The sequence below is a fragment of the Crocodylus porosus genome, unplaced genomic scaffold, assembly GCF_001723895.1.
Source record: "Crocodylus porosus isolate Cpor-Errol unplaced genomic scaffold, CroPor_comp1, whole genome shotgun sequence".
In the NCBI taxonomy this organism is placed as follows: domain Eukaryota; kingdom Metazoa; phylum Chordata; order Crocodylia; family Crocodylidae; genus Crocodylus; species Crocodylus porosus.
Window position 1 is genome coordinate 3,562,563 of NW_017728918.1, and position 22,330 is coordinate 3,584,892.

The window sequence follows — 22,330 nt, forward strand, 5'->3', positions numbered from 1 at the left end:
ACCTGTAGCCCCTGTCCCTGATAGTGCCCCTCATTCCTGACCCACAGTCCCCTGTTCTACTTATTGCCCCTTACTCCCAATCGGCAGCCCTTAGCTATCCCCACCCTGTTGGAGGGGGGCCCTCAGCTTCCTTTGCCCTGCTCAGCCCCATGCAGACTCACAGGATGGTGGTCTGCAAGGACAAGGGGGAGATCGTCTCCAGCATGAGGTGCATGCAATGCACTTTATGCAGAACCACCGGCAGCAGCTGGGGCACCACACACTGCACCACGCTGCCTCTGGATGGGCCTTGCTGGCAACAGCACGGATCTGGGCTCACCAGCAGCACTGAGTGCTGCTTCAGACCCCCTGCCCCACTGCTTGGACACCTCCCCCACCACACACATTCCCTCCACGTACTCCTACCACCTACTCACACATGCCCCATGAAAGCCCCCAGACAGTCTCCAAGTCCTGGCCCTGCAACCACCCCCCTCCCCCACACAGACTTACCTGTATCCAGGTGCCAGAGGTGCTTCCACCACCCTGCCCGGCTGTATGTTGGCCATGTGCATGTGCATGCCTCCAGTCATCCTTTCACTCCCCCCAGCCCTAAGCAGCTCTTTTGCAGGCTGGAAGGCTGCCAGCCTGCAAGGGGAAACCCACAGTTTCTTGCATTTTTCTCCTTTAAAAGGAGAAAACTTGCATTTTTCCACAGCAAATGAAAAACCCGGATCCCTGGAGATCATGCTGACAGGATCATCCTAAAGTTTTGGGACTGTGTAGAGAGATCAAGTGCTCTTTCAGAATCCAGTGCCATTAAACAAAAGTTTTGCCTCAGTGTTCCCAATTGGTCTACAATTTATCAGGCAAGATTCAGGATCTGTTAGACAGTTCCACAGTAACATACCTATTCAGACATGAGTTGACAGTCACATTATAAACCAGTGACAGAGCCAAAAAGAGGCAAGGGAACCCATGACTGCAAATTCATCTTCCAACCACTAGACCAGAAAACTACTTAAAGACTTGTATACAAATAGATTTTTTTTGCTCCATGGTGCACCCTTGTTAGGCACAGAAAATTCATGCAAAAAAAATCTAAGGAATAATTTGTTTGTAAATCTTAAAAGATTAAATGTTTCCAGCACTAAATATATACAAGCCTAAACACTGTTAACAATGTAATCCCAATCAGTTTTATATTAACTAACACTGAAAAGCCAAGTGAAAAAAAAATCACAAAAGGGGGGGGCAGAAGGGAGCAAACATCTTATAATAATCAGATACAAACAGGATCTGTATTTTAAGACACAAAGGAGGCAGTTTCAGATGACTAATTTGAAAGATATCTTTGGGTTTTTTGATTAATAAAAAAAATCATTACTCACTTTCCCTCACAAAAGTGATGGGTTGAATAGCTGGTGAGAGACAACAGCTATTGTATTCCACCCAAAAGTGGAGGCATGTGTATAGACACCGAGTAACATCCAATATCCAGCCTGTTATGATATTGTATCATTTAAATACCTTATTTTCTTGCATACAACTTCCTCCTCCCACACCCAATAAAACACACCTTGTTTTTGGAAAGCGGAACACAGGGTGGAAAAAAGGTCATGTCCAACTGTGTAACAGAGTAAATCCTCCTGGGAATACAGTGTGTCCAGGAAGTGTGGAACCAAGAAGTTCTGGTGCCAGCTGTCTCACCTAGATCGTTTCCTGGTATGTCACACTTCCTCAACCTTTGTCAGGGGTCGGCAAACTTTTCGGGTTGCAGGCTGAACTGACCCAATTTGGGTCAGAGAGGGGCTGGTGAAAAGCAGGTGGGTGCTAGGATCCAGATGCTGCCACCACTTTCCCTATACAGCTGCTGGGCAAAGTGGCCCTCCACATGCCCTTCCGCCTGACCTGAACCAGATCAATATAGCTACAGAAGTCCCCCATCTGTAGGTCAGATTTGGCCATACGCTGCCGACCCCTGTTCTATGTCCAGAAGGAGCTACTCTGTCTTACACGCCTAGGCCCCAGACCCTTGCAAGGGCAGTAGCAATACTGTGAGTTCTTTGCTATAAGCAGTTCTTTAATATGTTCCTGGAAATAAAGTGCTGTTTCCACATCACAAGCCTCAACAAGATACCACCAGCAGCTTACTTGTGGCTTCTGACACAAGTTACAGTGCTCAGCCAACAGCTATGGCTGCAAGAAGATTAACACAGTAAATGGTAAGTACAGCGTTTCCAGGATTCCTTCTTTTCCAGGGTCAGAGCCCCCACCGCCTCATGCTCAAATCCAAGACTAGGGGCGTTTCTCCTCTTTATTAAATGGAGAAAAAAATTCTGGTCTTGGAATTGTGTAAATTCAGTCACTGAAAATGTCACTTCTAGGAAACTGGCCTACCTAGTAACGCACAGTGGGCACATCTACATATACCCCTATAACGCCATTGTTACTGTGCCATCATTTAGTAGTTCCTTTTGGAAGTACTAAATGACGGTGCAGTAACAGCTGTTACTATGTCATACTAGCAGCTCACAGTCATTTTTAGCCCCTATGTTGCTGTAGTGATGCACTGAAGCAATGGAGCATGTTGCTACAGTGTCATGGTTTGTACCAGCCGATGCTATGGCACTGTAGTGCATTGCTACGGCAATGTAGCATCAAATGTAGACATTCCCGGTATGTTTGAAATATACATTATGATGTTTGAACTTAAAAGTGCCAGGATGCACTAATGTGAAAGAGCTTTAGTGAAACTCACAAAGTTTAACTGATTTTATGCCACAAATCTGTCCCCCGTCATGGTCACAACACTTGTTCCAGGATCTTGGCAGTCTCCTTGCTAACTTAAGCTTGGCACACAGCTAGATTAATACCTTTACATTGGCAGGAGCTAAAAGTTAATCATTACATTCACAACATAAATTTTCTCTGTCTCATTAGCCAAATGAAACAAAGGTTTCTAGGTGTTATTAAAATAGTGGTACAACAAAAATTGTCAGAATTCAGTCCATATGAGGCTAAATAATCATACTGGTTTCCTGTGCAATGACATTTTACAGGCCATCTTTTTCTCCTCTCTAACTTGGGTAGGTTAAACTTTACCCTTGATGTTGTCCTTGTAGAACTTGTTGCTCTCCTCTACCGTACTGAAGCCAGCGTATTGGCGGATGGTCCACGGTCTGTGTGTATACATTGTGGGGTATGGCCCCCGTGTGAATGGCATCACACCTGGCAGCTCCTCAGGAAAGTCCTTTGTGTCTCTGCTGGAGTATAGAGGCTTGATGGAGATCCCTTCTGGAGTATGCCACATCAACTCCTCAGCGTTTTTCCCTTTCAGCTGCTTTTTAGCTATAGCAGCCCACTCTGGGTGCAGGCAGCGGGTCATGAGTCGGGAAGCTCCCAGCCCCGCCATCTGTATGGAGTGGCGGGGCCAGAAGCGCAAGGGCCAATCTTTGACTCTCCACATGTCTGGTTCTGTGGGTGACCAATATCAGATGAGCTGAGAAAATCAGAAAGACCAGTTAAAAAAAAAAAAAGAGTAAATACTTTCCATTGCAAACATATCAAATAGAGAAACGGAGCACCAAATTGGCTTGTCTCGAGTCAGAAAGCAGGTCACTGACAAGAAACCAGAAAAGAAGCCAACACCTGCTTTAACCACTTACGGCGCTGACAGACATGGAAAAACAAAACAGAACAAAAAAAAAGTGCTTTATCAGAATAGGCAGCGCATTAATTCAGCCTGGCTTTGCAACATCAGCATAGATCATGCACTTCAGCAGGGCTTTTTGGCGTTTTTAACTAAAGCTGATTCAATCAGCTATTGTATAAATGCCGAAAAAGCCCCGTTAAAGTGCCCAATCTATACAGAAGTTGGGTGAACTGAGTCCAACTAACATGATGCCTCTTCTGGGCATGTGCTGGACTTAGTATGGGGGCACGTGGAGTTTCAAGTAAAGTGCCATTGTTGTGGGGGGGGTGGGTGTTAATGTCTGTAAGCTGCCTTAATGACTTCATTCCTCGCAACACACCTCAATACCTAACCCAGATGCAACTCTTGCAATAACCTGAAGAGAAATGGATTTTCCTGTTTGGGGTCAGCATAATCAAAGGAGCAAAAACTCTTCTTCTCCCCATACCCTGGTAACACACAATCCTTTAGCGTTGCTCATCTCAGTTCTTATCATGAACATTACACCAGTCACAGGATCGTAGGAAAATGGGGCTGGAAGGGACCTTACAAGGTCATCAAGTCCAGCGCCCTGCTCAAGTCAGGACCATGCCTAACTACACCAGCCCAGCCAGGTATTTGCCTAACCTGCTTTTGACATTTTCTACAGATAGAAATTGCAGATTCCCTGCTCCAATGCCTGACTGCCCTCCTCCCGAAAAGGTGGAGATGAGAAGAGCCTGCCACTCAAGCACCAAACCCAACACCGAAAAGGATCCCAATTCATTTTTTAACGGGCAGTGGGGAACCAGAAAGCCAGCTAGAAAATGTGCAATGTGTATCCGGGCACCACTTAGGGTAGGGACCGCATCTCAATCTTTAAGTTTCAGTCCTTTCAGACTCAAGTGCCAGGGACAGACATTACCCATAAACCAGTTTAAATCGATCACAAGCGGGTATAAACCCGTCACAGAACAGACGTTCAGCGCATGTAAATCAGCTTCAAAATAGCTGAAACCGGTTTGAGATCAACCTGGTTAAACGCAGTCTCAGCCTTAACCGATTTGGCTCGGTGCAACGTCTGTCGCGGAGGGGCAGGATTCCCGCCAACACCCAGCAGAGCCCCAGTGTCTCGGGCACCCCCATTGGCTAAACAAATGGTTCTCGAACCCCCCCCCGCCTCAGCGGGGCAGCCAATAGGCAGCGAGGACGCTCCCGCCCGTTGTTCCGGCGGGCTACACCGAACTGACGGGGACTCGTACCTGCAGCGTCGCGGCCCAGGCTGCAGACACCATTAGCAGTCCCGCGCATGCGCAGCAACGGTTGCAGGCGGAGGCGCATCCGGAAGGCCACGCATGCGCGGAGCAGTGCGGGAAAACCGTTCTCACAACGATTCGTGCTCCCAGCGGGAGGTGGTGGGTGTGCGGGGAGCCTGGCGGTGAGTCCCCGGGGGGGAAGGGGGGGATCGAGGGGTCAGCGACAGGTGTCTGCCAGTGAACGGTGGGGGGTAGGAGACCTGGGGGGACGAGGACTACAGCTCCCAGCATGCTATGCGCCGGCACCCTCCTTTGCGCAGGGCGCATGCGCGGCGCGATGCCCGCCGGGAGTTGGAGTCTTCTCGATGCCGTGACGTCACCGCCCCATGTGATTTAGAGGGCTTTGCGTGCACTATACCATCTCAAGTCCCATGCACACCTTCCCCCTGTGCCCCAAATCGGCTCCTCCCTCCCCAAATCAGCATGTAGCTGCACAGCTAATGTCCTGCCTGGAGTAGGCTTTGATGGCTGCTTCGTCCTGCAGCACCCGTCGTGTTGCTTTTCGGGTCTGTTTGACGTGCGAGTCGTAGCTGTCAGCCCTCAGAGAACCTGCTGGACTCCCCCCAGTTATTTAAGGAGTTGGCTAATTGTGCAGCAGCGAAGGTGAAAACCGTGGTGGCGGTGGGGGGCAAAGGTGACAACCACGTGCTGCAAGCGAGGACACCGAGCACAATGCAGTGGCCAATGTCTTCTGGCTCTTGCACGAGTCCGGGGGGCTAATGGACACTGCCTAGTGAAACCCAGTCCAGAGACATAGAGTTAATGTGGGCTTAACGTCACAGGGCAACGGTTAGTGCCACCCTCCCCCAGGCCTGTGTTAGGGGGCTGTTGACTATGCCCCAACTGAATTTTGGGAATAACATAAAACAAAACGGGGATAGGAGTGTAGGTCAAAGGTTTAAAATAAGTTTACCAAGCAGGGACACCAAGCACAATACAGTGGACAGTGCTTGTCAGATAGATGCCTCGCTTAGGGCCAAAAGGAGGTTGACCGGGAGGTCCTAGGACTCAGCTGGGCCGTGGATGGGGAGTGTGTACACAAAAAGGTACAGGGAGTAGTGCAGCCAGCACCAAAGCAGGAGATTTGTGAGGAGGCGGTGAAGGGGTTGCATCCTGGTACAATCAAGATAGGCACGTGCCAGGGTCTCTCTTTGTTTACAGAAGGATCCAAGTATAAAGTCCGTTGCCTTAATGTCGTGTTCTTTGCTCCAAAGGTGTTAATACTACTCTCTTCTTTTCAATGGTCTTGAGGTTCCTCCAATCGAGTTAACATTTCCTAAGGCAATTTTGCTGTCTGGTAGTTGCCCTCGTTTCTCTTCCCATATTTCACAGTCTTGGAGGCTAGCTCTTTTCAGAATCATAGATAAACCAATAGAGATTGGTCTTCAGCAGCAGCTAGCATTTCAGCTTTAGTTAAGCAAGAAAGGGAAGATGAGTCAGCTGAAGATTAGGCTCCGTCCCTGCTCTGTTTAGCTATAACCCTGGAAAAAAATATTTTTTCACTTTTGCTTTTCACAAACAAGGCTTGTATTTTGGAGTGTGTGGTATGTGAGAGAATATGGTAAATCTAACGAATAAACAAATGTCATGATTGACACTATGCAATATATCAAAATAGTAACCTAATTTCCCTCATTGCAGCAGTCATTGCTGTGGGAAGTGGTGTCATGAATTAAGAATACCATCCCTGTAACATGCTGGTGAGATCATGGATGATGTTGTTAGTGTTTTCTGATTCTCTGTCCAATAGAAATAGTAGCTGGTGGATTTAGGGATTTAAAAGTAGTTGCAGAGTATTCAGTAACTTCTCCAGAAGACAGTACTTCCAGGTAGTTGTCAAAGAATGGCTGCATTTAGAGAAACCTCTATGCTATACTCAACATAGAACATACCCGCCTGTTACTGAACGGCGTGTGGTTTGCACATTATAATCTCTGGTGGGTTTTTTGGCTTTATCTGCTGTGTTACAGGCCATGAAGCGTCATCTTGCTCCTGCCAGTAAGGCAAGAAAATCAGCTGAAGAGGGAGCAGCAAGATCCAAGAGTAAATTACAACAGCCCTTAGAAACTGTCAGCAAAAGAAAAGGAACAGATGGAGGAAAAAGGAAACCGACACAAGAGGGAGAGGTTAGTAATTTCAGGCCAAACAACCCAGAGAAGTAAGAGGGCTCAGGAGGGAAGAAACCATGTGTCTCTTGAGGTGTGCAGCCTAACGGGATGTGTGGAAAGTGCTTTAATGCATTGGGGCCCCTGATCGTGAGCAAGATATTCAGTCGTTTCAGAATGGACAGCTCTTCCTCCTGAGAGAACTTGAGTAACTGAAAAAGAAACAAGGAAATCTTTTGAGCCAGGAAAAAGTAGTCATCTCCATTTTATGTCCTAGGCCGTTAGAGGGCACTGTTGTCCCAGTCCTTAGCAAAATAGAAAGCTGATGAGCTATTCAGTACTCTAGAACTGGATAATGACTGTTTGGATGGAGCAGTACAATCTTAGTCCAGTCATTCCCTGGAGACAGTTTGCTGTTTCTGGCTAGTCATGTTATATTGATGGGAATAACTTTATATCTGAGAAATCTTGCACCTTATAGCTGGTCTTATGGGTTGTTTAACCCCCAGCTGCTGCTGAAAAGAAATGGGAAGTGGTAAGACCATGCATTTTCTCATCACTAGTTTCACATCTGTAAGAGGAGGATTTAAGGTGGTTTATGAGTTGTTTTCACTTTCTGTTGGAGAACAGGGAAGATAGGTGTGGTCTATGGCCTGGAAATCGTGCATGAAATATGTAATTTGAGAATGTTTGCTAGATGTGCATGGCTCCAGTGTAAATTTTCCTTTTTTTTACCAGGTCAAACAGACAGCTAAGAAGAGAGGAAAGCAATACAGGGAGCAATCCCCTGAAGGTACCAATATTTTTTTCTCCCCATGAACAGATCTTGCGCACAGTGTTGTATTTTTCACCCCATAAATCCTTGCTCTGAAACAATACCAGGAACAGGAAGTGTAACTCATAAGAAGGGATCCTGGTTTTCCCTGATAAAAAATCACAACTACTCTGATTAAACCCCAAAATTGTGATTATAATTAAAGGCCCTCCACAGCCCCCGGCCCTGTTTGTGCCTCTCACTTCCCACCCCCCAGCCCACTGGCCCTGCTTGTGTCTTGCAGCGGCAAGCAGCCTCTCTGCAGCTCTGCTGTTCCCTGTTGCACCAGGTTGTGCCCGCTGGCCTGCAGAGGCCCCGGGGTAGGGCAGCAGGGGGGAGCCTGCGCCTGCGCCTGCCCTGCTACCACTTCACGCACAGATCTGGGGGGGCACAGGTCCAGTGTTCCCTCTAAGCTGTGTGGTGTGCATGGCTGCACAAGCACGCTCATGCCACGCTGGCAGACATGCCTGCATGGCTGCGCACACCGTGCAGCTTAGAAGGCGTGCTGCACAAGTCCTCCCTGTCCCTTGGGAGTGCATACTGCAGCAGGGAGCCCCGTCACACTCCCCACTGGGGCCTTGCAACTACACATCATGGCCCCAAGCCCCACACACCGCCTGGCTGGGCAGCAGCCCCAGTGCCAGCCCTGCCCAACTCCCTCCCTCCCTCCTTACAGGGGCTCAGTTCTGACTCCCACTTTTCAGGGAGTTGCTGTCCAGGCTGCCTGGGGCCATGTGCATGGCATCCATTGCCTGACCACCTTCCTTCGCCTTCCTCCCAGCCCCCTGCAGGCTGGAACGCTGCCATCTTGCAAGGGGCTTGTTGCAAAACTGCAAAATCTGCAGGCTTCTCCAGTGAAATGAGAAATTCGTGTTTGCCTCTGGTAAAAGGTAAAATCCATGGTTTACTCCATGGGAAATGGAAAACCCAGATCCCTGCTTATAAGATTGATTGCAGGGATTTTTTTCTCTGAAGGATGAAGAATAAAAATATCTTAATTAGGTACGTATCTTATATGTACGTAGGTATGTGGTGGGGCCTTTTGTCTCTTTAAGGAGTAGAAGTGTCTTCATGTTTATCTTGCTTCCGATTCCTTGGTTTCCTGTGTCATAGAGTTGTACTCAATATCCTTTTGACTGAAGACTGGTGTACTTAATGTATAAAATGCAAGAAAAAAAAAAGAGTTAATCCTTTAATTTAAAGGAAAGGCCTTCCTTTAAAACTTTGGTTAAGGAACAGCTGGTGAAGTCTTAGCTAGGGGACAGAAAACACTCACTGCTTGTTCTGGAAAAATAGTGCTTTCTCTGAAGTACTTCCAACTCTTGCTACGCCAGTAGGTTAGAGACCTAGGCTGGAAATCTAACTTGGGTCTCCCATGTAGTGAGTATCCATAGCTGAAATGTTTCATAGAGCTGGGAAGCGGGTATGCTAGGGAGCAGTAACTGGCATGGCTTCTCTTTTTTGCTTACTCTTTAATCCTTTCATTAATATAATTAATCACTTCAGAATGGAGGCTGCTTGGGGCAAGGACTGTGCCATCGTCTGCACAGTTTATAGCTGGGAATTTATAAATAATAAATACTTTTGCTAATGTTGATGGGTTAAGGATTGTGTTTTTGGGGCAGAAAATCTACTTACGAGTTGATAGCCTAGTCACTCGAATTCAGCTGAGTGATTTACTATACAACTTTCTATCCAAGCCTGACAAATTGCATCTTCTTCTCACCCTGTCTTCTTGTTACCAACAGAAATGGGATCTGGGAGAGCAAAAAGGGTGAAAATAGCTACTAGGAAAACAGCAGAATGGCAGCCTCTTTCAGAAAGCAGCAGGGAGATCTTGGATACGATGATGGACTCAGTAATACTGTAAGTGCTGAACATTTCAGCCCCACTGAATCTAATTCCTCAGCCAGGGTTTCGATAATATAAGACCAGGAATATTCTTTTTCTGTTTCTCCACACAGTAAAATAAAATCTTTTATGTCATACTAGTTAAAAAGAAATTCTGAAACTGTTTTGAACTGTGCCACTAGCTGATGAATATTTTAAACAGGATCATATAACATCCTTTCTACCTGAAATACTTTGTTTAGAAAGTGTCTTGCAAAATTATTTTCAGTACAGAAATGTGGCCTTCAGAAGTGCTCAACATGGGGTGAAAAGAGGCCTGCAGACACAGCTATCAGAAGAGGTCAATGGAATAATAAATGCATACCCAAGTAAACTAGCAGTGAAACACACTGTACTTGCAGGTCAGCAGTTTAATTTAATGGAAATAGTCAGCTAGTCCATCATGCCAGACAGGAGTGATTGGGATATTTATTCCAGGAAATTCTTTCATAGATTCTGTAATAGAAAGTAACTGTTTTACCTTCTTCCAGATCTATTCTGAGTCAGGAACTAATAGAAAAAGAAGATATTCAAAAGCATCTCAACCTCTTGAAGGAAAGGTAATGAATGTGGTATAAAGAAGAAGTCAGAAGAGAGTCAAGTGCTCTCAGTAACATTTTAATGGCAATGGGGGGGAGGGCGGTCATCATTTGGCGAAGGAAAGCCACTGCTGTGAGAGCACATCCCCTGAAAAGGATGTATAGGAGTTCCTCAGAGTATCAGGACTCACTCTAATCATATTATAGAAGCAGTATTCCTGGGAGCTCCTTTCATAAATTCCATGTTTGAGAATTGTGAATTGTATCTGAAAGCAAGACATTCAGTTTGGCAATTCATGACAGTCTGCTTTTGTGATACAAGGAGTTCAGTAAGTGGGCTTAAATTAATGTTGCCAATCATTAGCATGTATGGAGAGGGATGGATAAATGCCAAGTGTTTTGACATAGTATCTAAGTGCTATTGTCAAACTCTTTTTGCAAGTAAGAGATCTGGGATTTTTTTTGGCTACTATCAGAAGCAGAATATTAGACTCGAAACAGTAGTCTGGATTAGAAGTGACATTTTCTGTGTTAAACATTTAAGAGACAAGTTTTTAAAGTGATGTCTTTCTCTTTGCGGTGCTGAATTAAGGAATCTTGGGCCTGTTTTTTCAGAAGTGCTAATTTCCGTATCTTCAACTGAATTCAGTGGGGATTGTGCAATGTCAGCCTATATGTAAATTGTACCGTAGGTGTCCTGTATGCCTCCGAAATCAATGGCTCCTTTAAAGCCTGAAGAAGTTGTTTTGTCATGCATCTCTACACCGTGCACCATCTTTAATAAAGGCACGAGTTATGGTGTTGGGTTACTCATTTGAAATGTTCCCCTTTTGGAAACAGATAAAATTGCTATTAGTCTTATATCAAAAAGTGGGAATAGTTCAGACGTTACTTAGAAATAGGTTCATAGGCAGGGAACGTAGCCGCAAGCCAAACCTAGTATCTAGTGTCTTTTATACTGAAAGCACTTAACGGCTGTGCTTATTTTGATCTCTGTAACTGAAAGTGGGGGTATAGTATTTGAAACCAGCACAAACTTAGTATTCATTTAATGTAAATAATGACACTTAGATCCTATTGCAAAATTTTATAGGGAGCCTGCGTAAATATTTCACAGAGGCAATATGTTGCTGAAATAGGTCAATGTCTTTAAGAACATTGACTACAGCAGGGGTGGCCAGCAGGTGGCATGCTGCAGACTGGTTAAAGATGTAACCAGCAGATAGGGCAGATAGCAGAAAACTGCAGCATATCAGGTAAGGAGCACAGACCAGGGAGAAGAAGGAAGAGTGGGAGATAGGGCAGGGGCCAGAAAGCAGAGCAGCAGTTCAGTCAAGGAAAAACAATTGGAGTGGCAGTTGCGGAGGGTGTGGGGCAGATTTGTGGCATGCTGGCCAAAAAGGTTGGTCCTCACTTGGCTACAGTACTGTCTCTGACTTGCACCCTGGACTTTTAAAACCAGAAATTACTTCAGTGAAGACTTGTAATGATTTAGTACTAAAAAGGCAAAGTCTTTTATGAGAAATTGCATTCCTTTGCCCAAAATGAGGGTTTGGGCTTTCATGGATAATAAAATGATGTCTGAGCAAGTACTAACTCTGAAAATTGTTTCATATCAGTTCATTTCTACTTAAAAAGACTTTTTCATGTTGTGACCTGGGCAAAATCACTAGACCTTTTGGCATTCATATCAAACTCAGGCAGGAAACCTGTTTTATGCATAAGAATCCTCAGTGAAAATCAAGTAATCAATCAAAACTTCTCTTTCAGGGTTTAAATAATAATGCTGATCTTTTGTACTTGAAAGACATTAGTTAATTCTAATGAAGACCTGGGGATAGTCATTAGCTCTCTTACTGATGGCAAATTCAGCCAGTTGAAGTGGGACCAGAAGGCTCATGAGTCTGATAGCCAGGATTAGACCTCTGAAGTTCTAGGCTCTCCATTCTGTGTTTGTACTCTCTCATTTGTTTCTGGGTTAAATATCTTGGACACTTTATTTCAGGAATGGCAGCTCCGGAATTGGCTGCTGATGAATATTACTTCTCCCCAGCTGGGTTATTTGTGGGTTACCTTTTCATTTTTTTAAAGTGACCAATGAGTTGTGCTTTCCTTATTATAATCAAGGCTACAGAGACATTTCAAGAACCTAAAGGTGCCTTCGGGGAAGCTGGGCAACTTGAAAAATGTAGTGAACCTCAAGGTGCTGGAAAAACAGAAGCTCACATCCAATGAAAAGTCTGTGGCCTTACTGCAGGTAAGGGAAATATAGGACTAAAGAGGGAATGAAAAGGGAATAAAGAATATCTGTCCTTGTGGTAGTGCTCCTCATTACATGCTAAATTTTTAGTGGAAGCACCATCGACTTGGGTTGGAGGAGAATGCACTGGTGAGAATATGCTTTTCTGGGAAAAGAAGGAGATTTAATCTCTTCGTTTTATTCTGTTCTTGTTCACCTCCTTTATCGGGTCCGTTGTAAATTTGTTCTCATTTGTACCACGATAATATCTGAGCAAGTTTCTGATGTGACGTTATTCTTATTGTAATGTTTTGAGTTGAAGCAAATTCACTAATAATCATCTTTCCTGTTTCCTGCTGGTATTTGGTTATGAACTTGAAATATAGATGGGTTTCATGAGGGTGATCCTCTGATCTGACTGATTGGTACTTCAGTTTTCTCATCCCTTCAAAAACTACAGGGAGGTTTTTAATTTCATACCCTATTTACTTTGGAGATGAGCATGCAATGTGGCACGTGTAGTGTCACAGGAGGGCTACAGAATATACAGTGTGTTCTCTCTCTTCTGCCCATCAAGTTTCATTGTGAATGTTGGCAAAATGGCGTTCATGACCACCGGGACTCAGACCATGTTGACCATAAAAGCTCTCCCTGCCTTTCTTCTTATTAGCAACAGTTGTTATATGAAGATTGGATTATTCCATATTCTCATGCTCCAGGGGCTAATCTACCCAATTTGGACCTTCCACAGATGAGCTGGGTAACTGGACAGATCAACAGCCTGTGGTGTAGGGCAGGGAGGAGGGAGGTTTTTCTGTTTGTTAGCACCTTAAGCAGGAAGATTCTGAAATATCTTTGAGTTGTGTGTCTGGCTTCCATTGGATTTTTGCATCCTCTATTCATTCCTAGAAGTGAGAGTGAGCAAGAGGTATCCCTTCTTGGTTTTGTGGGACAAACCCACTGTGAAGTTTTGTATTCCTTCACTTTCTTCCCTCCCAACAAAAAGTGTAGAAGTGCTTCTGTAAACACATGGCAAACCCAGCCTGCTCCCATTGCATGTGATTTGATCGAAATGTATTCTTTCCCAAGGTTTTACCTTTATTATTTACTTAAATGACAAAGCAAATAGTGATGTTAATGTTAACTTTGTCTTGTGTTTGCTGTTCCTAAAGATTTTTCCTCTGAGTTTTTGTCATGTGGGTCTGTCTCATGCTACCCACCCATCACTCAAGCATGGTGTTTAATACATTACATACCAAATCCATGCTTATAGCACTGCCTGCAAGTTCCAAGAAGCACTATGCTGTCTTCCACACTTCTTTATGCTATGCAGCATGGGATCCTTTTAGGAATTAGTTTGCAATCAAGTTGTCTTTGTGCCACAAGCCTAGGGCAGAAGTTACTGTGGCCCTTATAGAATGCAACTTTGTTAGCCTAGCATGTACCTTCATTAAGCATGTTTATAGCAGTGTGCCTGAACCATGGATCCATTGGGGTGTTCCATGATTGCAGCCCAAGTGCTTATACATCAGGCTAGTCTTACAAAGATGCCCTGGAGTGGTCTTCAGGATTCTTTATAGAGGATGCAAATGGTAGCAGGCCATCAGAGAACAGAGAGTGGGAGGCATTTAAACCAGATTTGGCCAAAATGGTGCATTCTGCCATTGCTGACCTAACTCCAAGCACAGAACTGCATTTCTGGAGCATAACTAGTGCAGTGTAGGGGAGGCACATTGCTTTGTAGGTATGGGAGGGACCGACCGTGGCTTCAGTGGTGGTGATCTGCTTTGCTGCTATGAAAGCTGTTTATCAGAAAGTATCAGGTATGTACTTGTGACACTAGTTGGCTTTCATGGAGTATGCTATGGTCCATTGATGTCATGCTTGTGCCCAGAGTCTTTTCTTTCAACAGTTGCATTCTGGCACAATTTGGTAATCATTGTCTGCCTCTTTGCCACTTAGGAATCCCCTTTCTGAATGAGGTAAGGGGAAGCAGGAGCTTAGTGCTTGGACACGCAGATGAGTACCTTATCCATTTCTATGTAGCTGGGGTATCACTGGACCAGCTGATTAGTGTCTCTAGCAGCCTTGTAGAAGTGCTTCACAACTTTGGGCTAGTAGCCCTGAATATTGGTTTAGTGAATGCTTAGCTGAGCAAACATGCTGTGTGTTTGACTATTGCAGATATCATTGTGGTGCTTCCTGTTCTTCCATATGTTCAAAATCATTCGGTTATGCAGTTCAGGCCAGCCAGCATCTCATCCAAATGAGATAGCATTTGTTAAAGAGCAGGGATTGCCCTGGGTTGTGCTAATCACTATGGAAAAATCTGTAAGGAACATATATGAGTTTAAACACTGAACAGGGAGTAAAAGGACAACCTAGTTGCTGGAAAGTTAAAGGGAAGAGGACTAGAGCCAAATGACTGAAAGACAGGAGCAGGGCATTGTGAATGAGTAACTGAAGGTTTTGAGGTATTCATGTGTTGCAGCGTGTGGCTGTGTTGCAACCACATCATAAAATACTTATGTATGGAGGGATGTGCGTTGTGGCTGATGTGTGTTTACTGGGAAGTTTGAAGAGAGCTGATGGAGCTGTTGTGGACCTGCACCAGGATATGGGGATAGAGTTTACAGTGTGGGTGGTATGAACATGGGCCTGGGACTATGTCTAACTTTCAGCTTAGAAATAACCTGAATTTTTGGGTTGGCAACAAACTCTTGTACCTCTAAACTATAGCTAATAGGTTATAGGCTCAGTTTGTCTGTCATTGTGAGTCAAAAAAGCTATGCGTCTCTACATAGAGTCTTGGAACTTAACACCCATAGTTCATAAAACTTATTTAAAATATAATTTACAGATTCCCAGAATATTTTTTCCTGGTTGGTTTCCTTCAGAAAAAATGTCTAGATGTAAGATGGTTTTTATAGTGGCATTTAAGCAAGGCTGTATCCAGCATTGTTTGGCACGTCGGAACAGCTGTACCTAACCGTGAAGCTATGCTGGGAGAGGGCGAAGCTGATTCTTCCATTGTTCACTGACTCAAACACAGAAATTGGCATCCAGTTCTTAGAGCTGTTTTCCTGATCCTTCAGAATTATATTGGGATGATCTTTTAATGATTTCTTATTTCTTGATTGTTCAGATTTTTTTCTGTGTCTAGGAAAGGTAAAGTTAGGCCATGCTTGATTGAATCCTAGCATAGTGTTTGGTGTATGAATGCTTTGCTGGCTTTTTATATGCTTATTTTCCACTTTCCATTTTGACCCAGGAAGAAATTGAGAAAGCTGTGCAAGCAGCAGAGCACGCAGATGAGAATATTCGGAGTCTGCAGGGCAAAATTCGGATGCTCCAGAGCAAGTTAGAGGAAGAGGAAAACAAGGCTGAATCGGTACTTATAGCAAAACTTGCTGTAATGAGCCACAGAGTGGTTGTTCTGACCAGCTCCAGAAAAAAGCTGTCTTCATTGAGAGTCTTATTTAGGGGAGACTTCTTTGGGATAAGGAAAGATTATTTCCAGGACTTTCATAATGGCATGTCTGTATTTCAAGATGAAACAAATAAGAGGATGGTAGCATGAAAACAAACGTGTTTTTGAAGACTTGATTTTTATCTGGCCTTCAGGTTTTCCAGAGAAGTGGCAGAGGTGTGCTCAACCTCCCAGAGCTACCAACGAACAGTCTGGAGGCACCCGTTCTGCAGGTGAGCAGGGGAAGGGCACCATCTTTTCAGACACCCTTCTGGCAATGAGGACGCAACAACAGAAACTGTATACTTTGCCCCCTCGGGAGGAGTGGTTTTCACTTTTTCTCTCCTAACCAGAGCAGTATAGTTGTGCTTGAATACTCCATCAAATGGTTCAAGTAAAGTTCAATCAGCTTGACCCATCTATGGCCACGGAGAGTAGTTTCTGAAATGGTCCCTCCTGAACTATTCCTATTTAAGTGCTAAGTAAAGATAATTTATGCTTTCTGTATTTTTGACCCTGGGGTATATGGGGCTGTCTTGGTTGAAAGTCTGATTGGTTGAAACCCCTGATAGAAATAAATCTGTTTTGTGTTCCCCTCATATGTTTTTCATATTTCCTTTCTTTCTTCCTTCTTTAGGAGGAGATTTTGAAGATCCCAAACCAGACAGGAGTTTTGAAGAACTTGAATACCATCCAGCACTCAGCTGAGATGAGGAACATGTTGAGTCTGCTTAAACAGGCCTATGAAAAAGTGGACTCCCTTTGAGGAATTCATACACTGAATTCTGCCTTTAAAATGACTTTATCTTGTGCTAACAAATGCTGGTCCTGTAACAATGATTTTTGCTCCTAAAGACTTAACTTGTATGATAACTAGGTGTCTTAGTCAAACTTTTATCAGATGAATGTCAGAAAAATATGTTGACGGGTGCTCAGTGGGATGCCACTGATATGCTGCATTCCCACTGGAATAAGATAAGCAGAACTAATCTGTCCGTGTAGACATTTACAGTGTATATGTTGGCTTTATTAATGCAACACAGTTAAAATTCACATTTACCTTTTTGGAAAGCCTTTTTTTTTCTTTAGAGAACCATCTTGAGAACTGATGGACAAACAGCAGATTTCACTAGCTCTTAATATTCTTTGTTTTGTAATATTTTTTTTTTTTGTGGGCAAGGACTTCTGTCTCATTGTATCAGACCTCTCCTGTCAGGGTTGTAAATTTACCATCTCATATGAGCCCAACGTTCACTTCAAACAGGATTTAATGCTCCCTTTTTAAGGCGAACCATGTAACTGATATTTTTTTAATGAGTAGTTGCTAATCCACAATAAATGTCCTTATTTCAAACAAAATTGAGTGTTATTGAAATGTAAATCAAAAGCCTATGTGGGAAATCAAAGTTAAAGGATCAACATTTCATTTTATTAGGTGGACAGGATTCTTTACATTCTCAATCCACTGTTAACAAAGACAGTTGCACCTGGTTTTCCTCAAATGATATGGGCTGGGAATAATTGCAGATTATTGTGCAGATCTCTGATCTCAAAGTTGTGTACTCATCTTTTGTTTCCTTAATTGCCAGGTCGCCTTTAGCTTTGGAAAAGTGAGGTACCACAAAATGTGCGTTTCTCATGGGTTTTGTCACTTTGGCTGCTTGTGGACATGAAAAAAACAACAAAACTGCGCTTTGCCGGGAGCAGCAGTGTATTAGTTTGACCTGGCTCTGCACTACCTGTATAGATCAGGTGCATCAGTGGGGCTTTTTGGCACTTTTTATTTAAAGATAATTCAATCAACTATTAGATGAAAGCTTCAAAAAAGCCCCATTAAAGCACCCGATCTATACAGATGCTGCAGAGCCAGGTCAAATTAACACGCTGCTTCTTCTGGGCATGTGCTGGGCTCAGTGCAGGAACAGACTTGGTTTAAAGTGCATTTTTTGTGTTTTGATTTTTTTTTTTTTTTCCCCCTCATCTGCAAGTGGCTTTTGTCTTTTTGTTAAGGCATCTTGTTATGTAAAAGTACTTCCCCTGTTGAATTCCCACCTGGCAAATAGTGACATTGACTTGATAGTGACCTATCAGGGAACCTCTCCTTTATAGGCTGCTTGTCTCTCTTACTGAGGTAAGGAGGATAGTTTAATTGTTTTTGAACCCTATGGGGATTAAAAACAATCATGTAGTTCCTGTGCATAGGAACTGGAAATACAGAGCAGAGAACACTTTCTTTGCATTGGCTGGGCCAAATGAAGCTTGTGTTTTAACTTTTCTTGATCTGTTTTTCAAAATATATGGTCAGCAGTGGAAACGAGCATGTCTCTTATGGGTTGACAGGATAGAGAGAAGTCCCACACGATATATTGGTTCAAATCAGTACGCTGGTGGGGTGAGGTCGAGCCCTGCTCGTTTTCACAGCGCTCACGATTTATATTCCTTTAATATGTTTATTAAAACTCCTTGCTACGCATATAATACTGTTTAGCTTTAAGAAATACCACAAACATTAAAAACACAATAATTACATATATTAGAAACAATGCTCCAAATGCACTTCCTTCCCAAACAATGCTATAAGAATTAGCGTTACAAAAACAGATACAATCCTAGAATTCCGAGAAACCAAATCCCCAAGGATACTTTCATTCTTTAGGGTTGGTCTCAGCAGTGATAGGAACAAATCCCCTTCAGTCCCACTCGGGCGCTCCGCAGCTTCAGCATGAACGGGAGTTCTTGTTCACGGAGAGGATGGTTCAGGTGATCAGTCTGATCTGGCCTACACTTGCGATTCTTCCTTCAGTGTTCTGCAAGTGAGGTTACCTCCAAATTGGGACTATAGGTTACAGGTTATATACTGGGTGAGTTGCCGTCTTGGGCCCCTCCTGCCCAAACCTGTCACTACTCCCAAATTGGGCTCGGCTCTTACTCAACAGATTTTTACTGGGTGGTCAGTTTGTCTTCCGTAATGGAATTTGTCCACTGACTATTCAGTTTATCTTAAATTCTTGCTTTTTGGGAAATTTTCCACAACAGTGCAGTGACCCATCTTTCCCAACCCCCTTTCAAAAGCTTCTAGGGTTTGACCTCTCAGAATGTTTGCTTAAGGGTCGTTTTTCTTGTTCCTAAGTTAACTTGTTAAAGGCCTCTAAAGTAAGATTGAGAACCTAAGACTTTTAAATAAACTTGTTGCAGGGCCAGGCAAAGCAAGCAATGGCCTAGATAAGATGAGCCTTGCCTTTTTGTCTAAACTGGCTAAGGGGCAGTTATTACAAGAATTCAAACTATTACATGCAATATGACAGAGCACACATTTCTATAACCATTATTGAATTATGGACTAGTTGTGTTGTTATTCCTTGTGCCTGGTCAGTTAATAAATTGAGATATCTTTTATTGATGTGCCAGTGTCAGTAAGTTAGTGTCCCGTGTGAGTATGCCCAAATGTAAGTGTTCTAGCAGACTTAATTGGAAGCATCCTTCAATGAACTAAATTACAACATAGTCTTCAATGTATAGTCTTCAATGTATGTGCCTCATTGCATTTCTTAATGAGCAATCCCACCTGGCACTCTGAATGCACTAATATGTCATTAGCTCTGGTGCTGATGTCTTTTAATTTGGGAGGAGCTATTGGGTGTGAGCAAATAGAATATTCATTTTAATTGACAGGGTGCATCTACACGAGACGCTACATCATTGTAGCGATGCACTATGGTGATGTAGCATCGATGGGTACAAACCATGATGCCGCAGCTATGTCACCATAGCAATGTGCTCCATCACTGATATGGTGATGTAATGGCTAAAAATAACCATGCACTGCCAGCACGGTGCAGTAACGGTTGTTACTGTGCCATCATTTAGTACTTCCTGAAGGAAATACCAAATCCTAAAGGAACATAAATCAGTGACTTATGTTCAGTATGATGTATCGAGAAAAAAGGTGTTGAGATATTTCAACATGTCTCTTAGGGAAAAAAGTCCAGAGAGCAGAACCTCTGCTTGTGATCTGATTAGATCTCTTGTGCTAATAGATCTCCAGATGAAAGCTGCTGTGCTGTGGTCAGCAATGTTGGTGACTGGAGATTTGGTAGTAGGCATTCTACTAAAACCAAACCCTTCTACATCATCATGGGCCTATTTGTGCATTGTTAAATGTAATGTCATTCAAATAGATGCTGCTTTGATGGCTGCATGAAACAATAACGAAAGAGGGTCCTTTATTGTTGTATCCAGCTCTGCTTATGCACAGGTTTGGAAGTTATGGTGAATGGAAGTGTGGGATGGAACAGAGGTGCAAAATGCAATATTTGGTATCTAGGTAAGTCGAGCAGACTCCTCAGTCTCTAATGGGCCCAAAAGGAATACTATGACTAATGTGGGAGGTTTAGTAAGCCTTATTTCATCTGCCATTCATCTGATAGCATTAGACTGGTTATGTAGCCTCTTCTTGAGCCTTCATTTTTAGCTTGGCTAGGCTAGAAGGCCAGTTTTCTGGAACCCTTGTAAATAGCTGCAGATCACTTCTGAGCCCGAGTTGTATGGTATCACCACACTTGGTCTTCCTCCTAGATGATATATAATGCCATTGAGACGTGTCCTCCCATAAGGTATGAAATATTCTTTTCTTTAAGATGTTCCATCTTTTGTCTAGGAGGAGTTGGGCCCAAACAGAATGAATCATAGAGCAGCACTTACTAGAATTTAGCTTGTCTGACATTTGGAGGAGAAGGCAAAGGGGGATGTAACAGGGAAAACCTAAGTGCTTTTTTCTCACAACGTTGCTTTTATCGCTCAGCTGCATCAGTTTCCTCTGTGGCAAGAGAAAGTCTGTTTAACTCAGTTTGCTTGTTCCAATAGGGGGTAAAGACCAGCTCTGAGAACAATGTGAACAACCTTAGTTGTATGAATGAGGAGATGGAGAGCGCATTGTAACTATGCGCAAAGCGGATCATTAGTTGATACCAATATGGCCAGATTAAGTGTCGTACTGAGCACAGAGAAAGCTGCCTGCAGGAGTGATATGCTCTTCAACCTGCTCCTTGAAGCTTATTTTTAACTGTGCCACATGAGCCCCTCCCTTTCGGTAGGTGTGGCTATTGCTCCTTTTTTTCCTTCCTGGACCCACAAAAGGACAGAAAAACCAACATATTAGGAGCACTCCAGTTTCTCTATTGTTCCCCACATTAAAGAAGGTATTGAGCTGATGCTTTGCTATCTGGTAGCCCTACGCAGATCACTGTAAGCCTGAACAACAAGCTACAATATTGACAGCAGGTAAATGATCTATCCATATGCTCTTTGTCTCAGCACTGTATCTGTTTTTGTGTGTATATATATTTTTTAAAGCAAATGTTGATACTATAAGGGTAGCTGTATATCCAAGAATACATCAAAATTGGTCTTATGGAGGTTGATGTAGTTTGATGCAGAGCTACTCTGGTATGGAAGCTGTCTGCATCTTTAAGATGGAGAAAAGATGGAAGGAGAGACACTTGTTCACTCATCAGCATACGTAGAGACATGTATACATGAAGGAAAGGGAAAAACAAAGTTTTTATCATTTTGAATGATGGTGCAGATTGGAAGGTTTTAAAGCTGTTGAAAAATGCCATATTGATGGTCCTGCATGATGGAAGTTTTGCTAGTAGCCATATAGAGAATAAGTGGCAGCGCAAGCATACGTTTCTCCAGACTTGTCTGTTCAAATATCTTAGCACTGACCTTGGGGGGAAAGGGGTACGGATGGGCTACCTTTGGTGTGAGGACATTGTTCAATGCCCTTGGCTGGTCTGTTGAGAGTGGCACTCACTCAGCCTTTTGTTGGCAGTTGCAGCATTACTTTGCATTATGTGTAGCCTTGTTTAGCTGCAATTGGATTGAGAAGTGCCTTGAGTCAAAGTGGAGAAAAAAATGCATGTTACAAAATGCAAAAGACAGAGTAAATTCTGTATTGATAAATCAGTGGAGTAAATAAAGCTTCACAGATAACAGTGTGGGTATTTAGAGTAAGAGGTAAGATTTACTCATGGGTAACTGATGAGAAAAACTCACCCCAGGGCCAAGCGATCTCAGACTCGCAAGTCAGAAATCATAGCTGGAAATCAGCTAAAGATGGCTGTGGGCCAGCACATCCCACTCCCTCTTTTCCAGAAATTCCGTGTTAGGGTAACACTGTGGATTTTTGGGGAGCACTGGATTTGCAGCTGAATAAAGGCATGACCTGCGGCTTAGCAGAGCTGCCGACCACAAGGCAGAATGATATCTAAGCCAGCCATTTGCTTATGCTAAGGAGCCATCTTA

The 22,330-nt window shown here is 43.6% G+C and overlaps 2 protein-coding genes and 1 long non-coding RNA gene across 4 annotated transcripts in view; 1 reads left to right on the forward strand and 2 right to left on the reverse strand.

Moving 5' to 3' along the window:
- The window catches only part of MUT (methylmalonyl-CoA mutase), a 31,535-nt gene extending 26,600 nt beyond the window's left edge, over positions 1 to 4,935 (reverse strand). The window contains exons 1-2 of the mRNA XM_019537143.1: positions 4,915 to 4,935; positions 3,085 to 3,481 (exon numbers count right to left, since the gene is read on the reverse strand). Coding sequence (XP_019392688.1) covers positions 3,085 to 3,448 — 364 coding nt within the window. The 5' untranslated portion in view covers positions 3,449 to 3,481; positions 4,915 to 4,935. The remainder of the gene's footprint in view (positions 1 to 3,084; positions 3,482 to 4,914) is intronic.
- Positions 4,936 to 4,944: 9 nt separating this feature from the next.
- On the forward strand, positions 4,945 to 17,383 carry CENPQ (centromere protein Q). Of its 2 annotated transcripts, none has more exons than XM_019537144.1 (9): positions 4,945 to 5,090; positions 6,939 to 7,094; positions 7,812 to 7,866; positions 9,636 to 9,753; positions 10,269 to 10,337; positions 12,444 to 12,573; positions 15,827 to 15,946; positions 16,180 to 16,257; positions 16,662 to 17,383. In XM_019537144.1, exons 1-9 carry the CDS (start codon positions 4,962 to 4,964, stop codon positions 16,788 to 16,790), a joined length of 984 nt encoding a protein of 327 aa, XP_019392689.1. In that variant the 5' UTR covers positions 4,945 to 4,961; the 3' UTR covers positions 16,791 to 17,383. The 2 variants fall into 2 exon arrangements, with proteins under 2 accessions (XP_019392689.1, XP_019392690.1); XM_019537145.1 differs by lacking the exon at positions 4,945 to 5,090 and adding an exon at positions 5,444 to 5,571.
- Positions 17,384 to 18,049: 666 nt separating this feature from the next.
- Positions 18,050 to 19,649, reverse strand: LOC109312168. Its single transcript, XR_002101706.1, has 2 exons — positions 19,337 to 19,649; positions 18,050 to 18,347 (listed from the first exon to the last, which is right to left on the reverse strand). It is a non-coding gene; the product is annotated as an uncharacterized LOC109312168 (long non-coding RNA).
- Positions 19,650 to 22,330: the final 2,681 nt, after the last annotated feature.

What these genes read in the sequence shown, in the direction of transcription:
- CENPQ (XM_019537144.1), top strand. Translation starts at nt 4,962, where the DNA reads ATGCGCAGCAACGGTTGCAGGCGGAGGCGCATCCGGAAGGCCACGCAT. An exon ending in GGTGTGCGGGGAGCCTGGCG is followed by an intron (nt 5,091 to 6,938) that starts GTGAGTCCCCGG and finishes GCTGTGTTACAG; the next exon opens with GCCATGAAGCGTCATCTTGC. An exon ending in CAGGGAGCAATCCCCTGAAG is followed by an intron (nt 7,867 to 9,635) that starts GTACCAATATTT and finishes TGTTACCAACAG; the next exon opens with AAATGGGATCTGGGAGAGCA.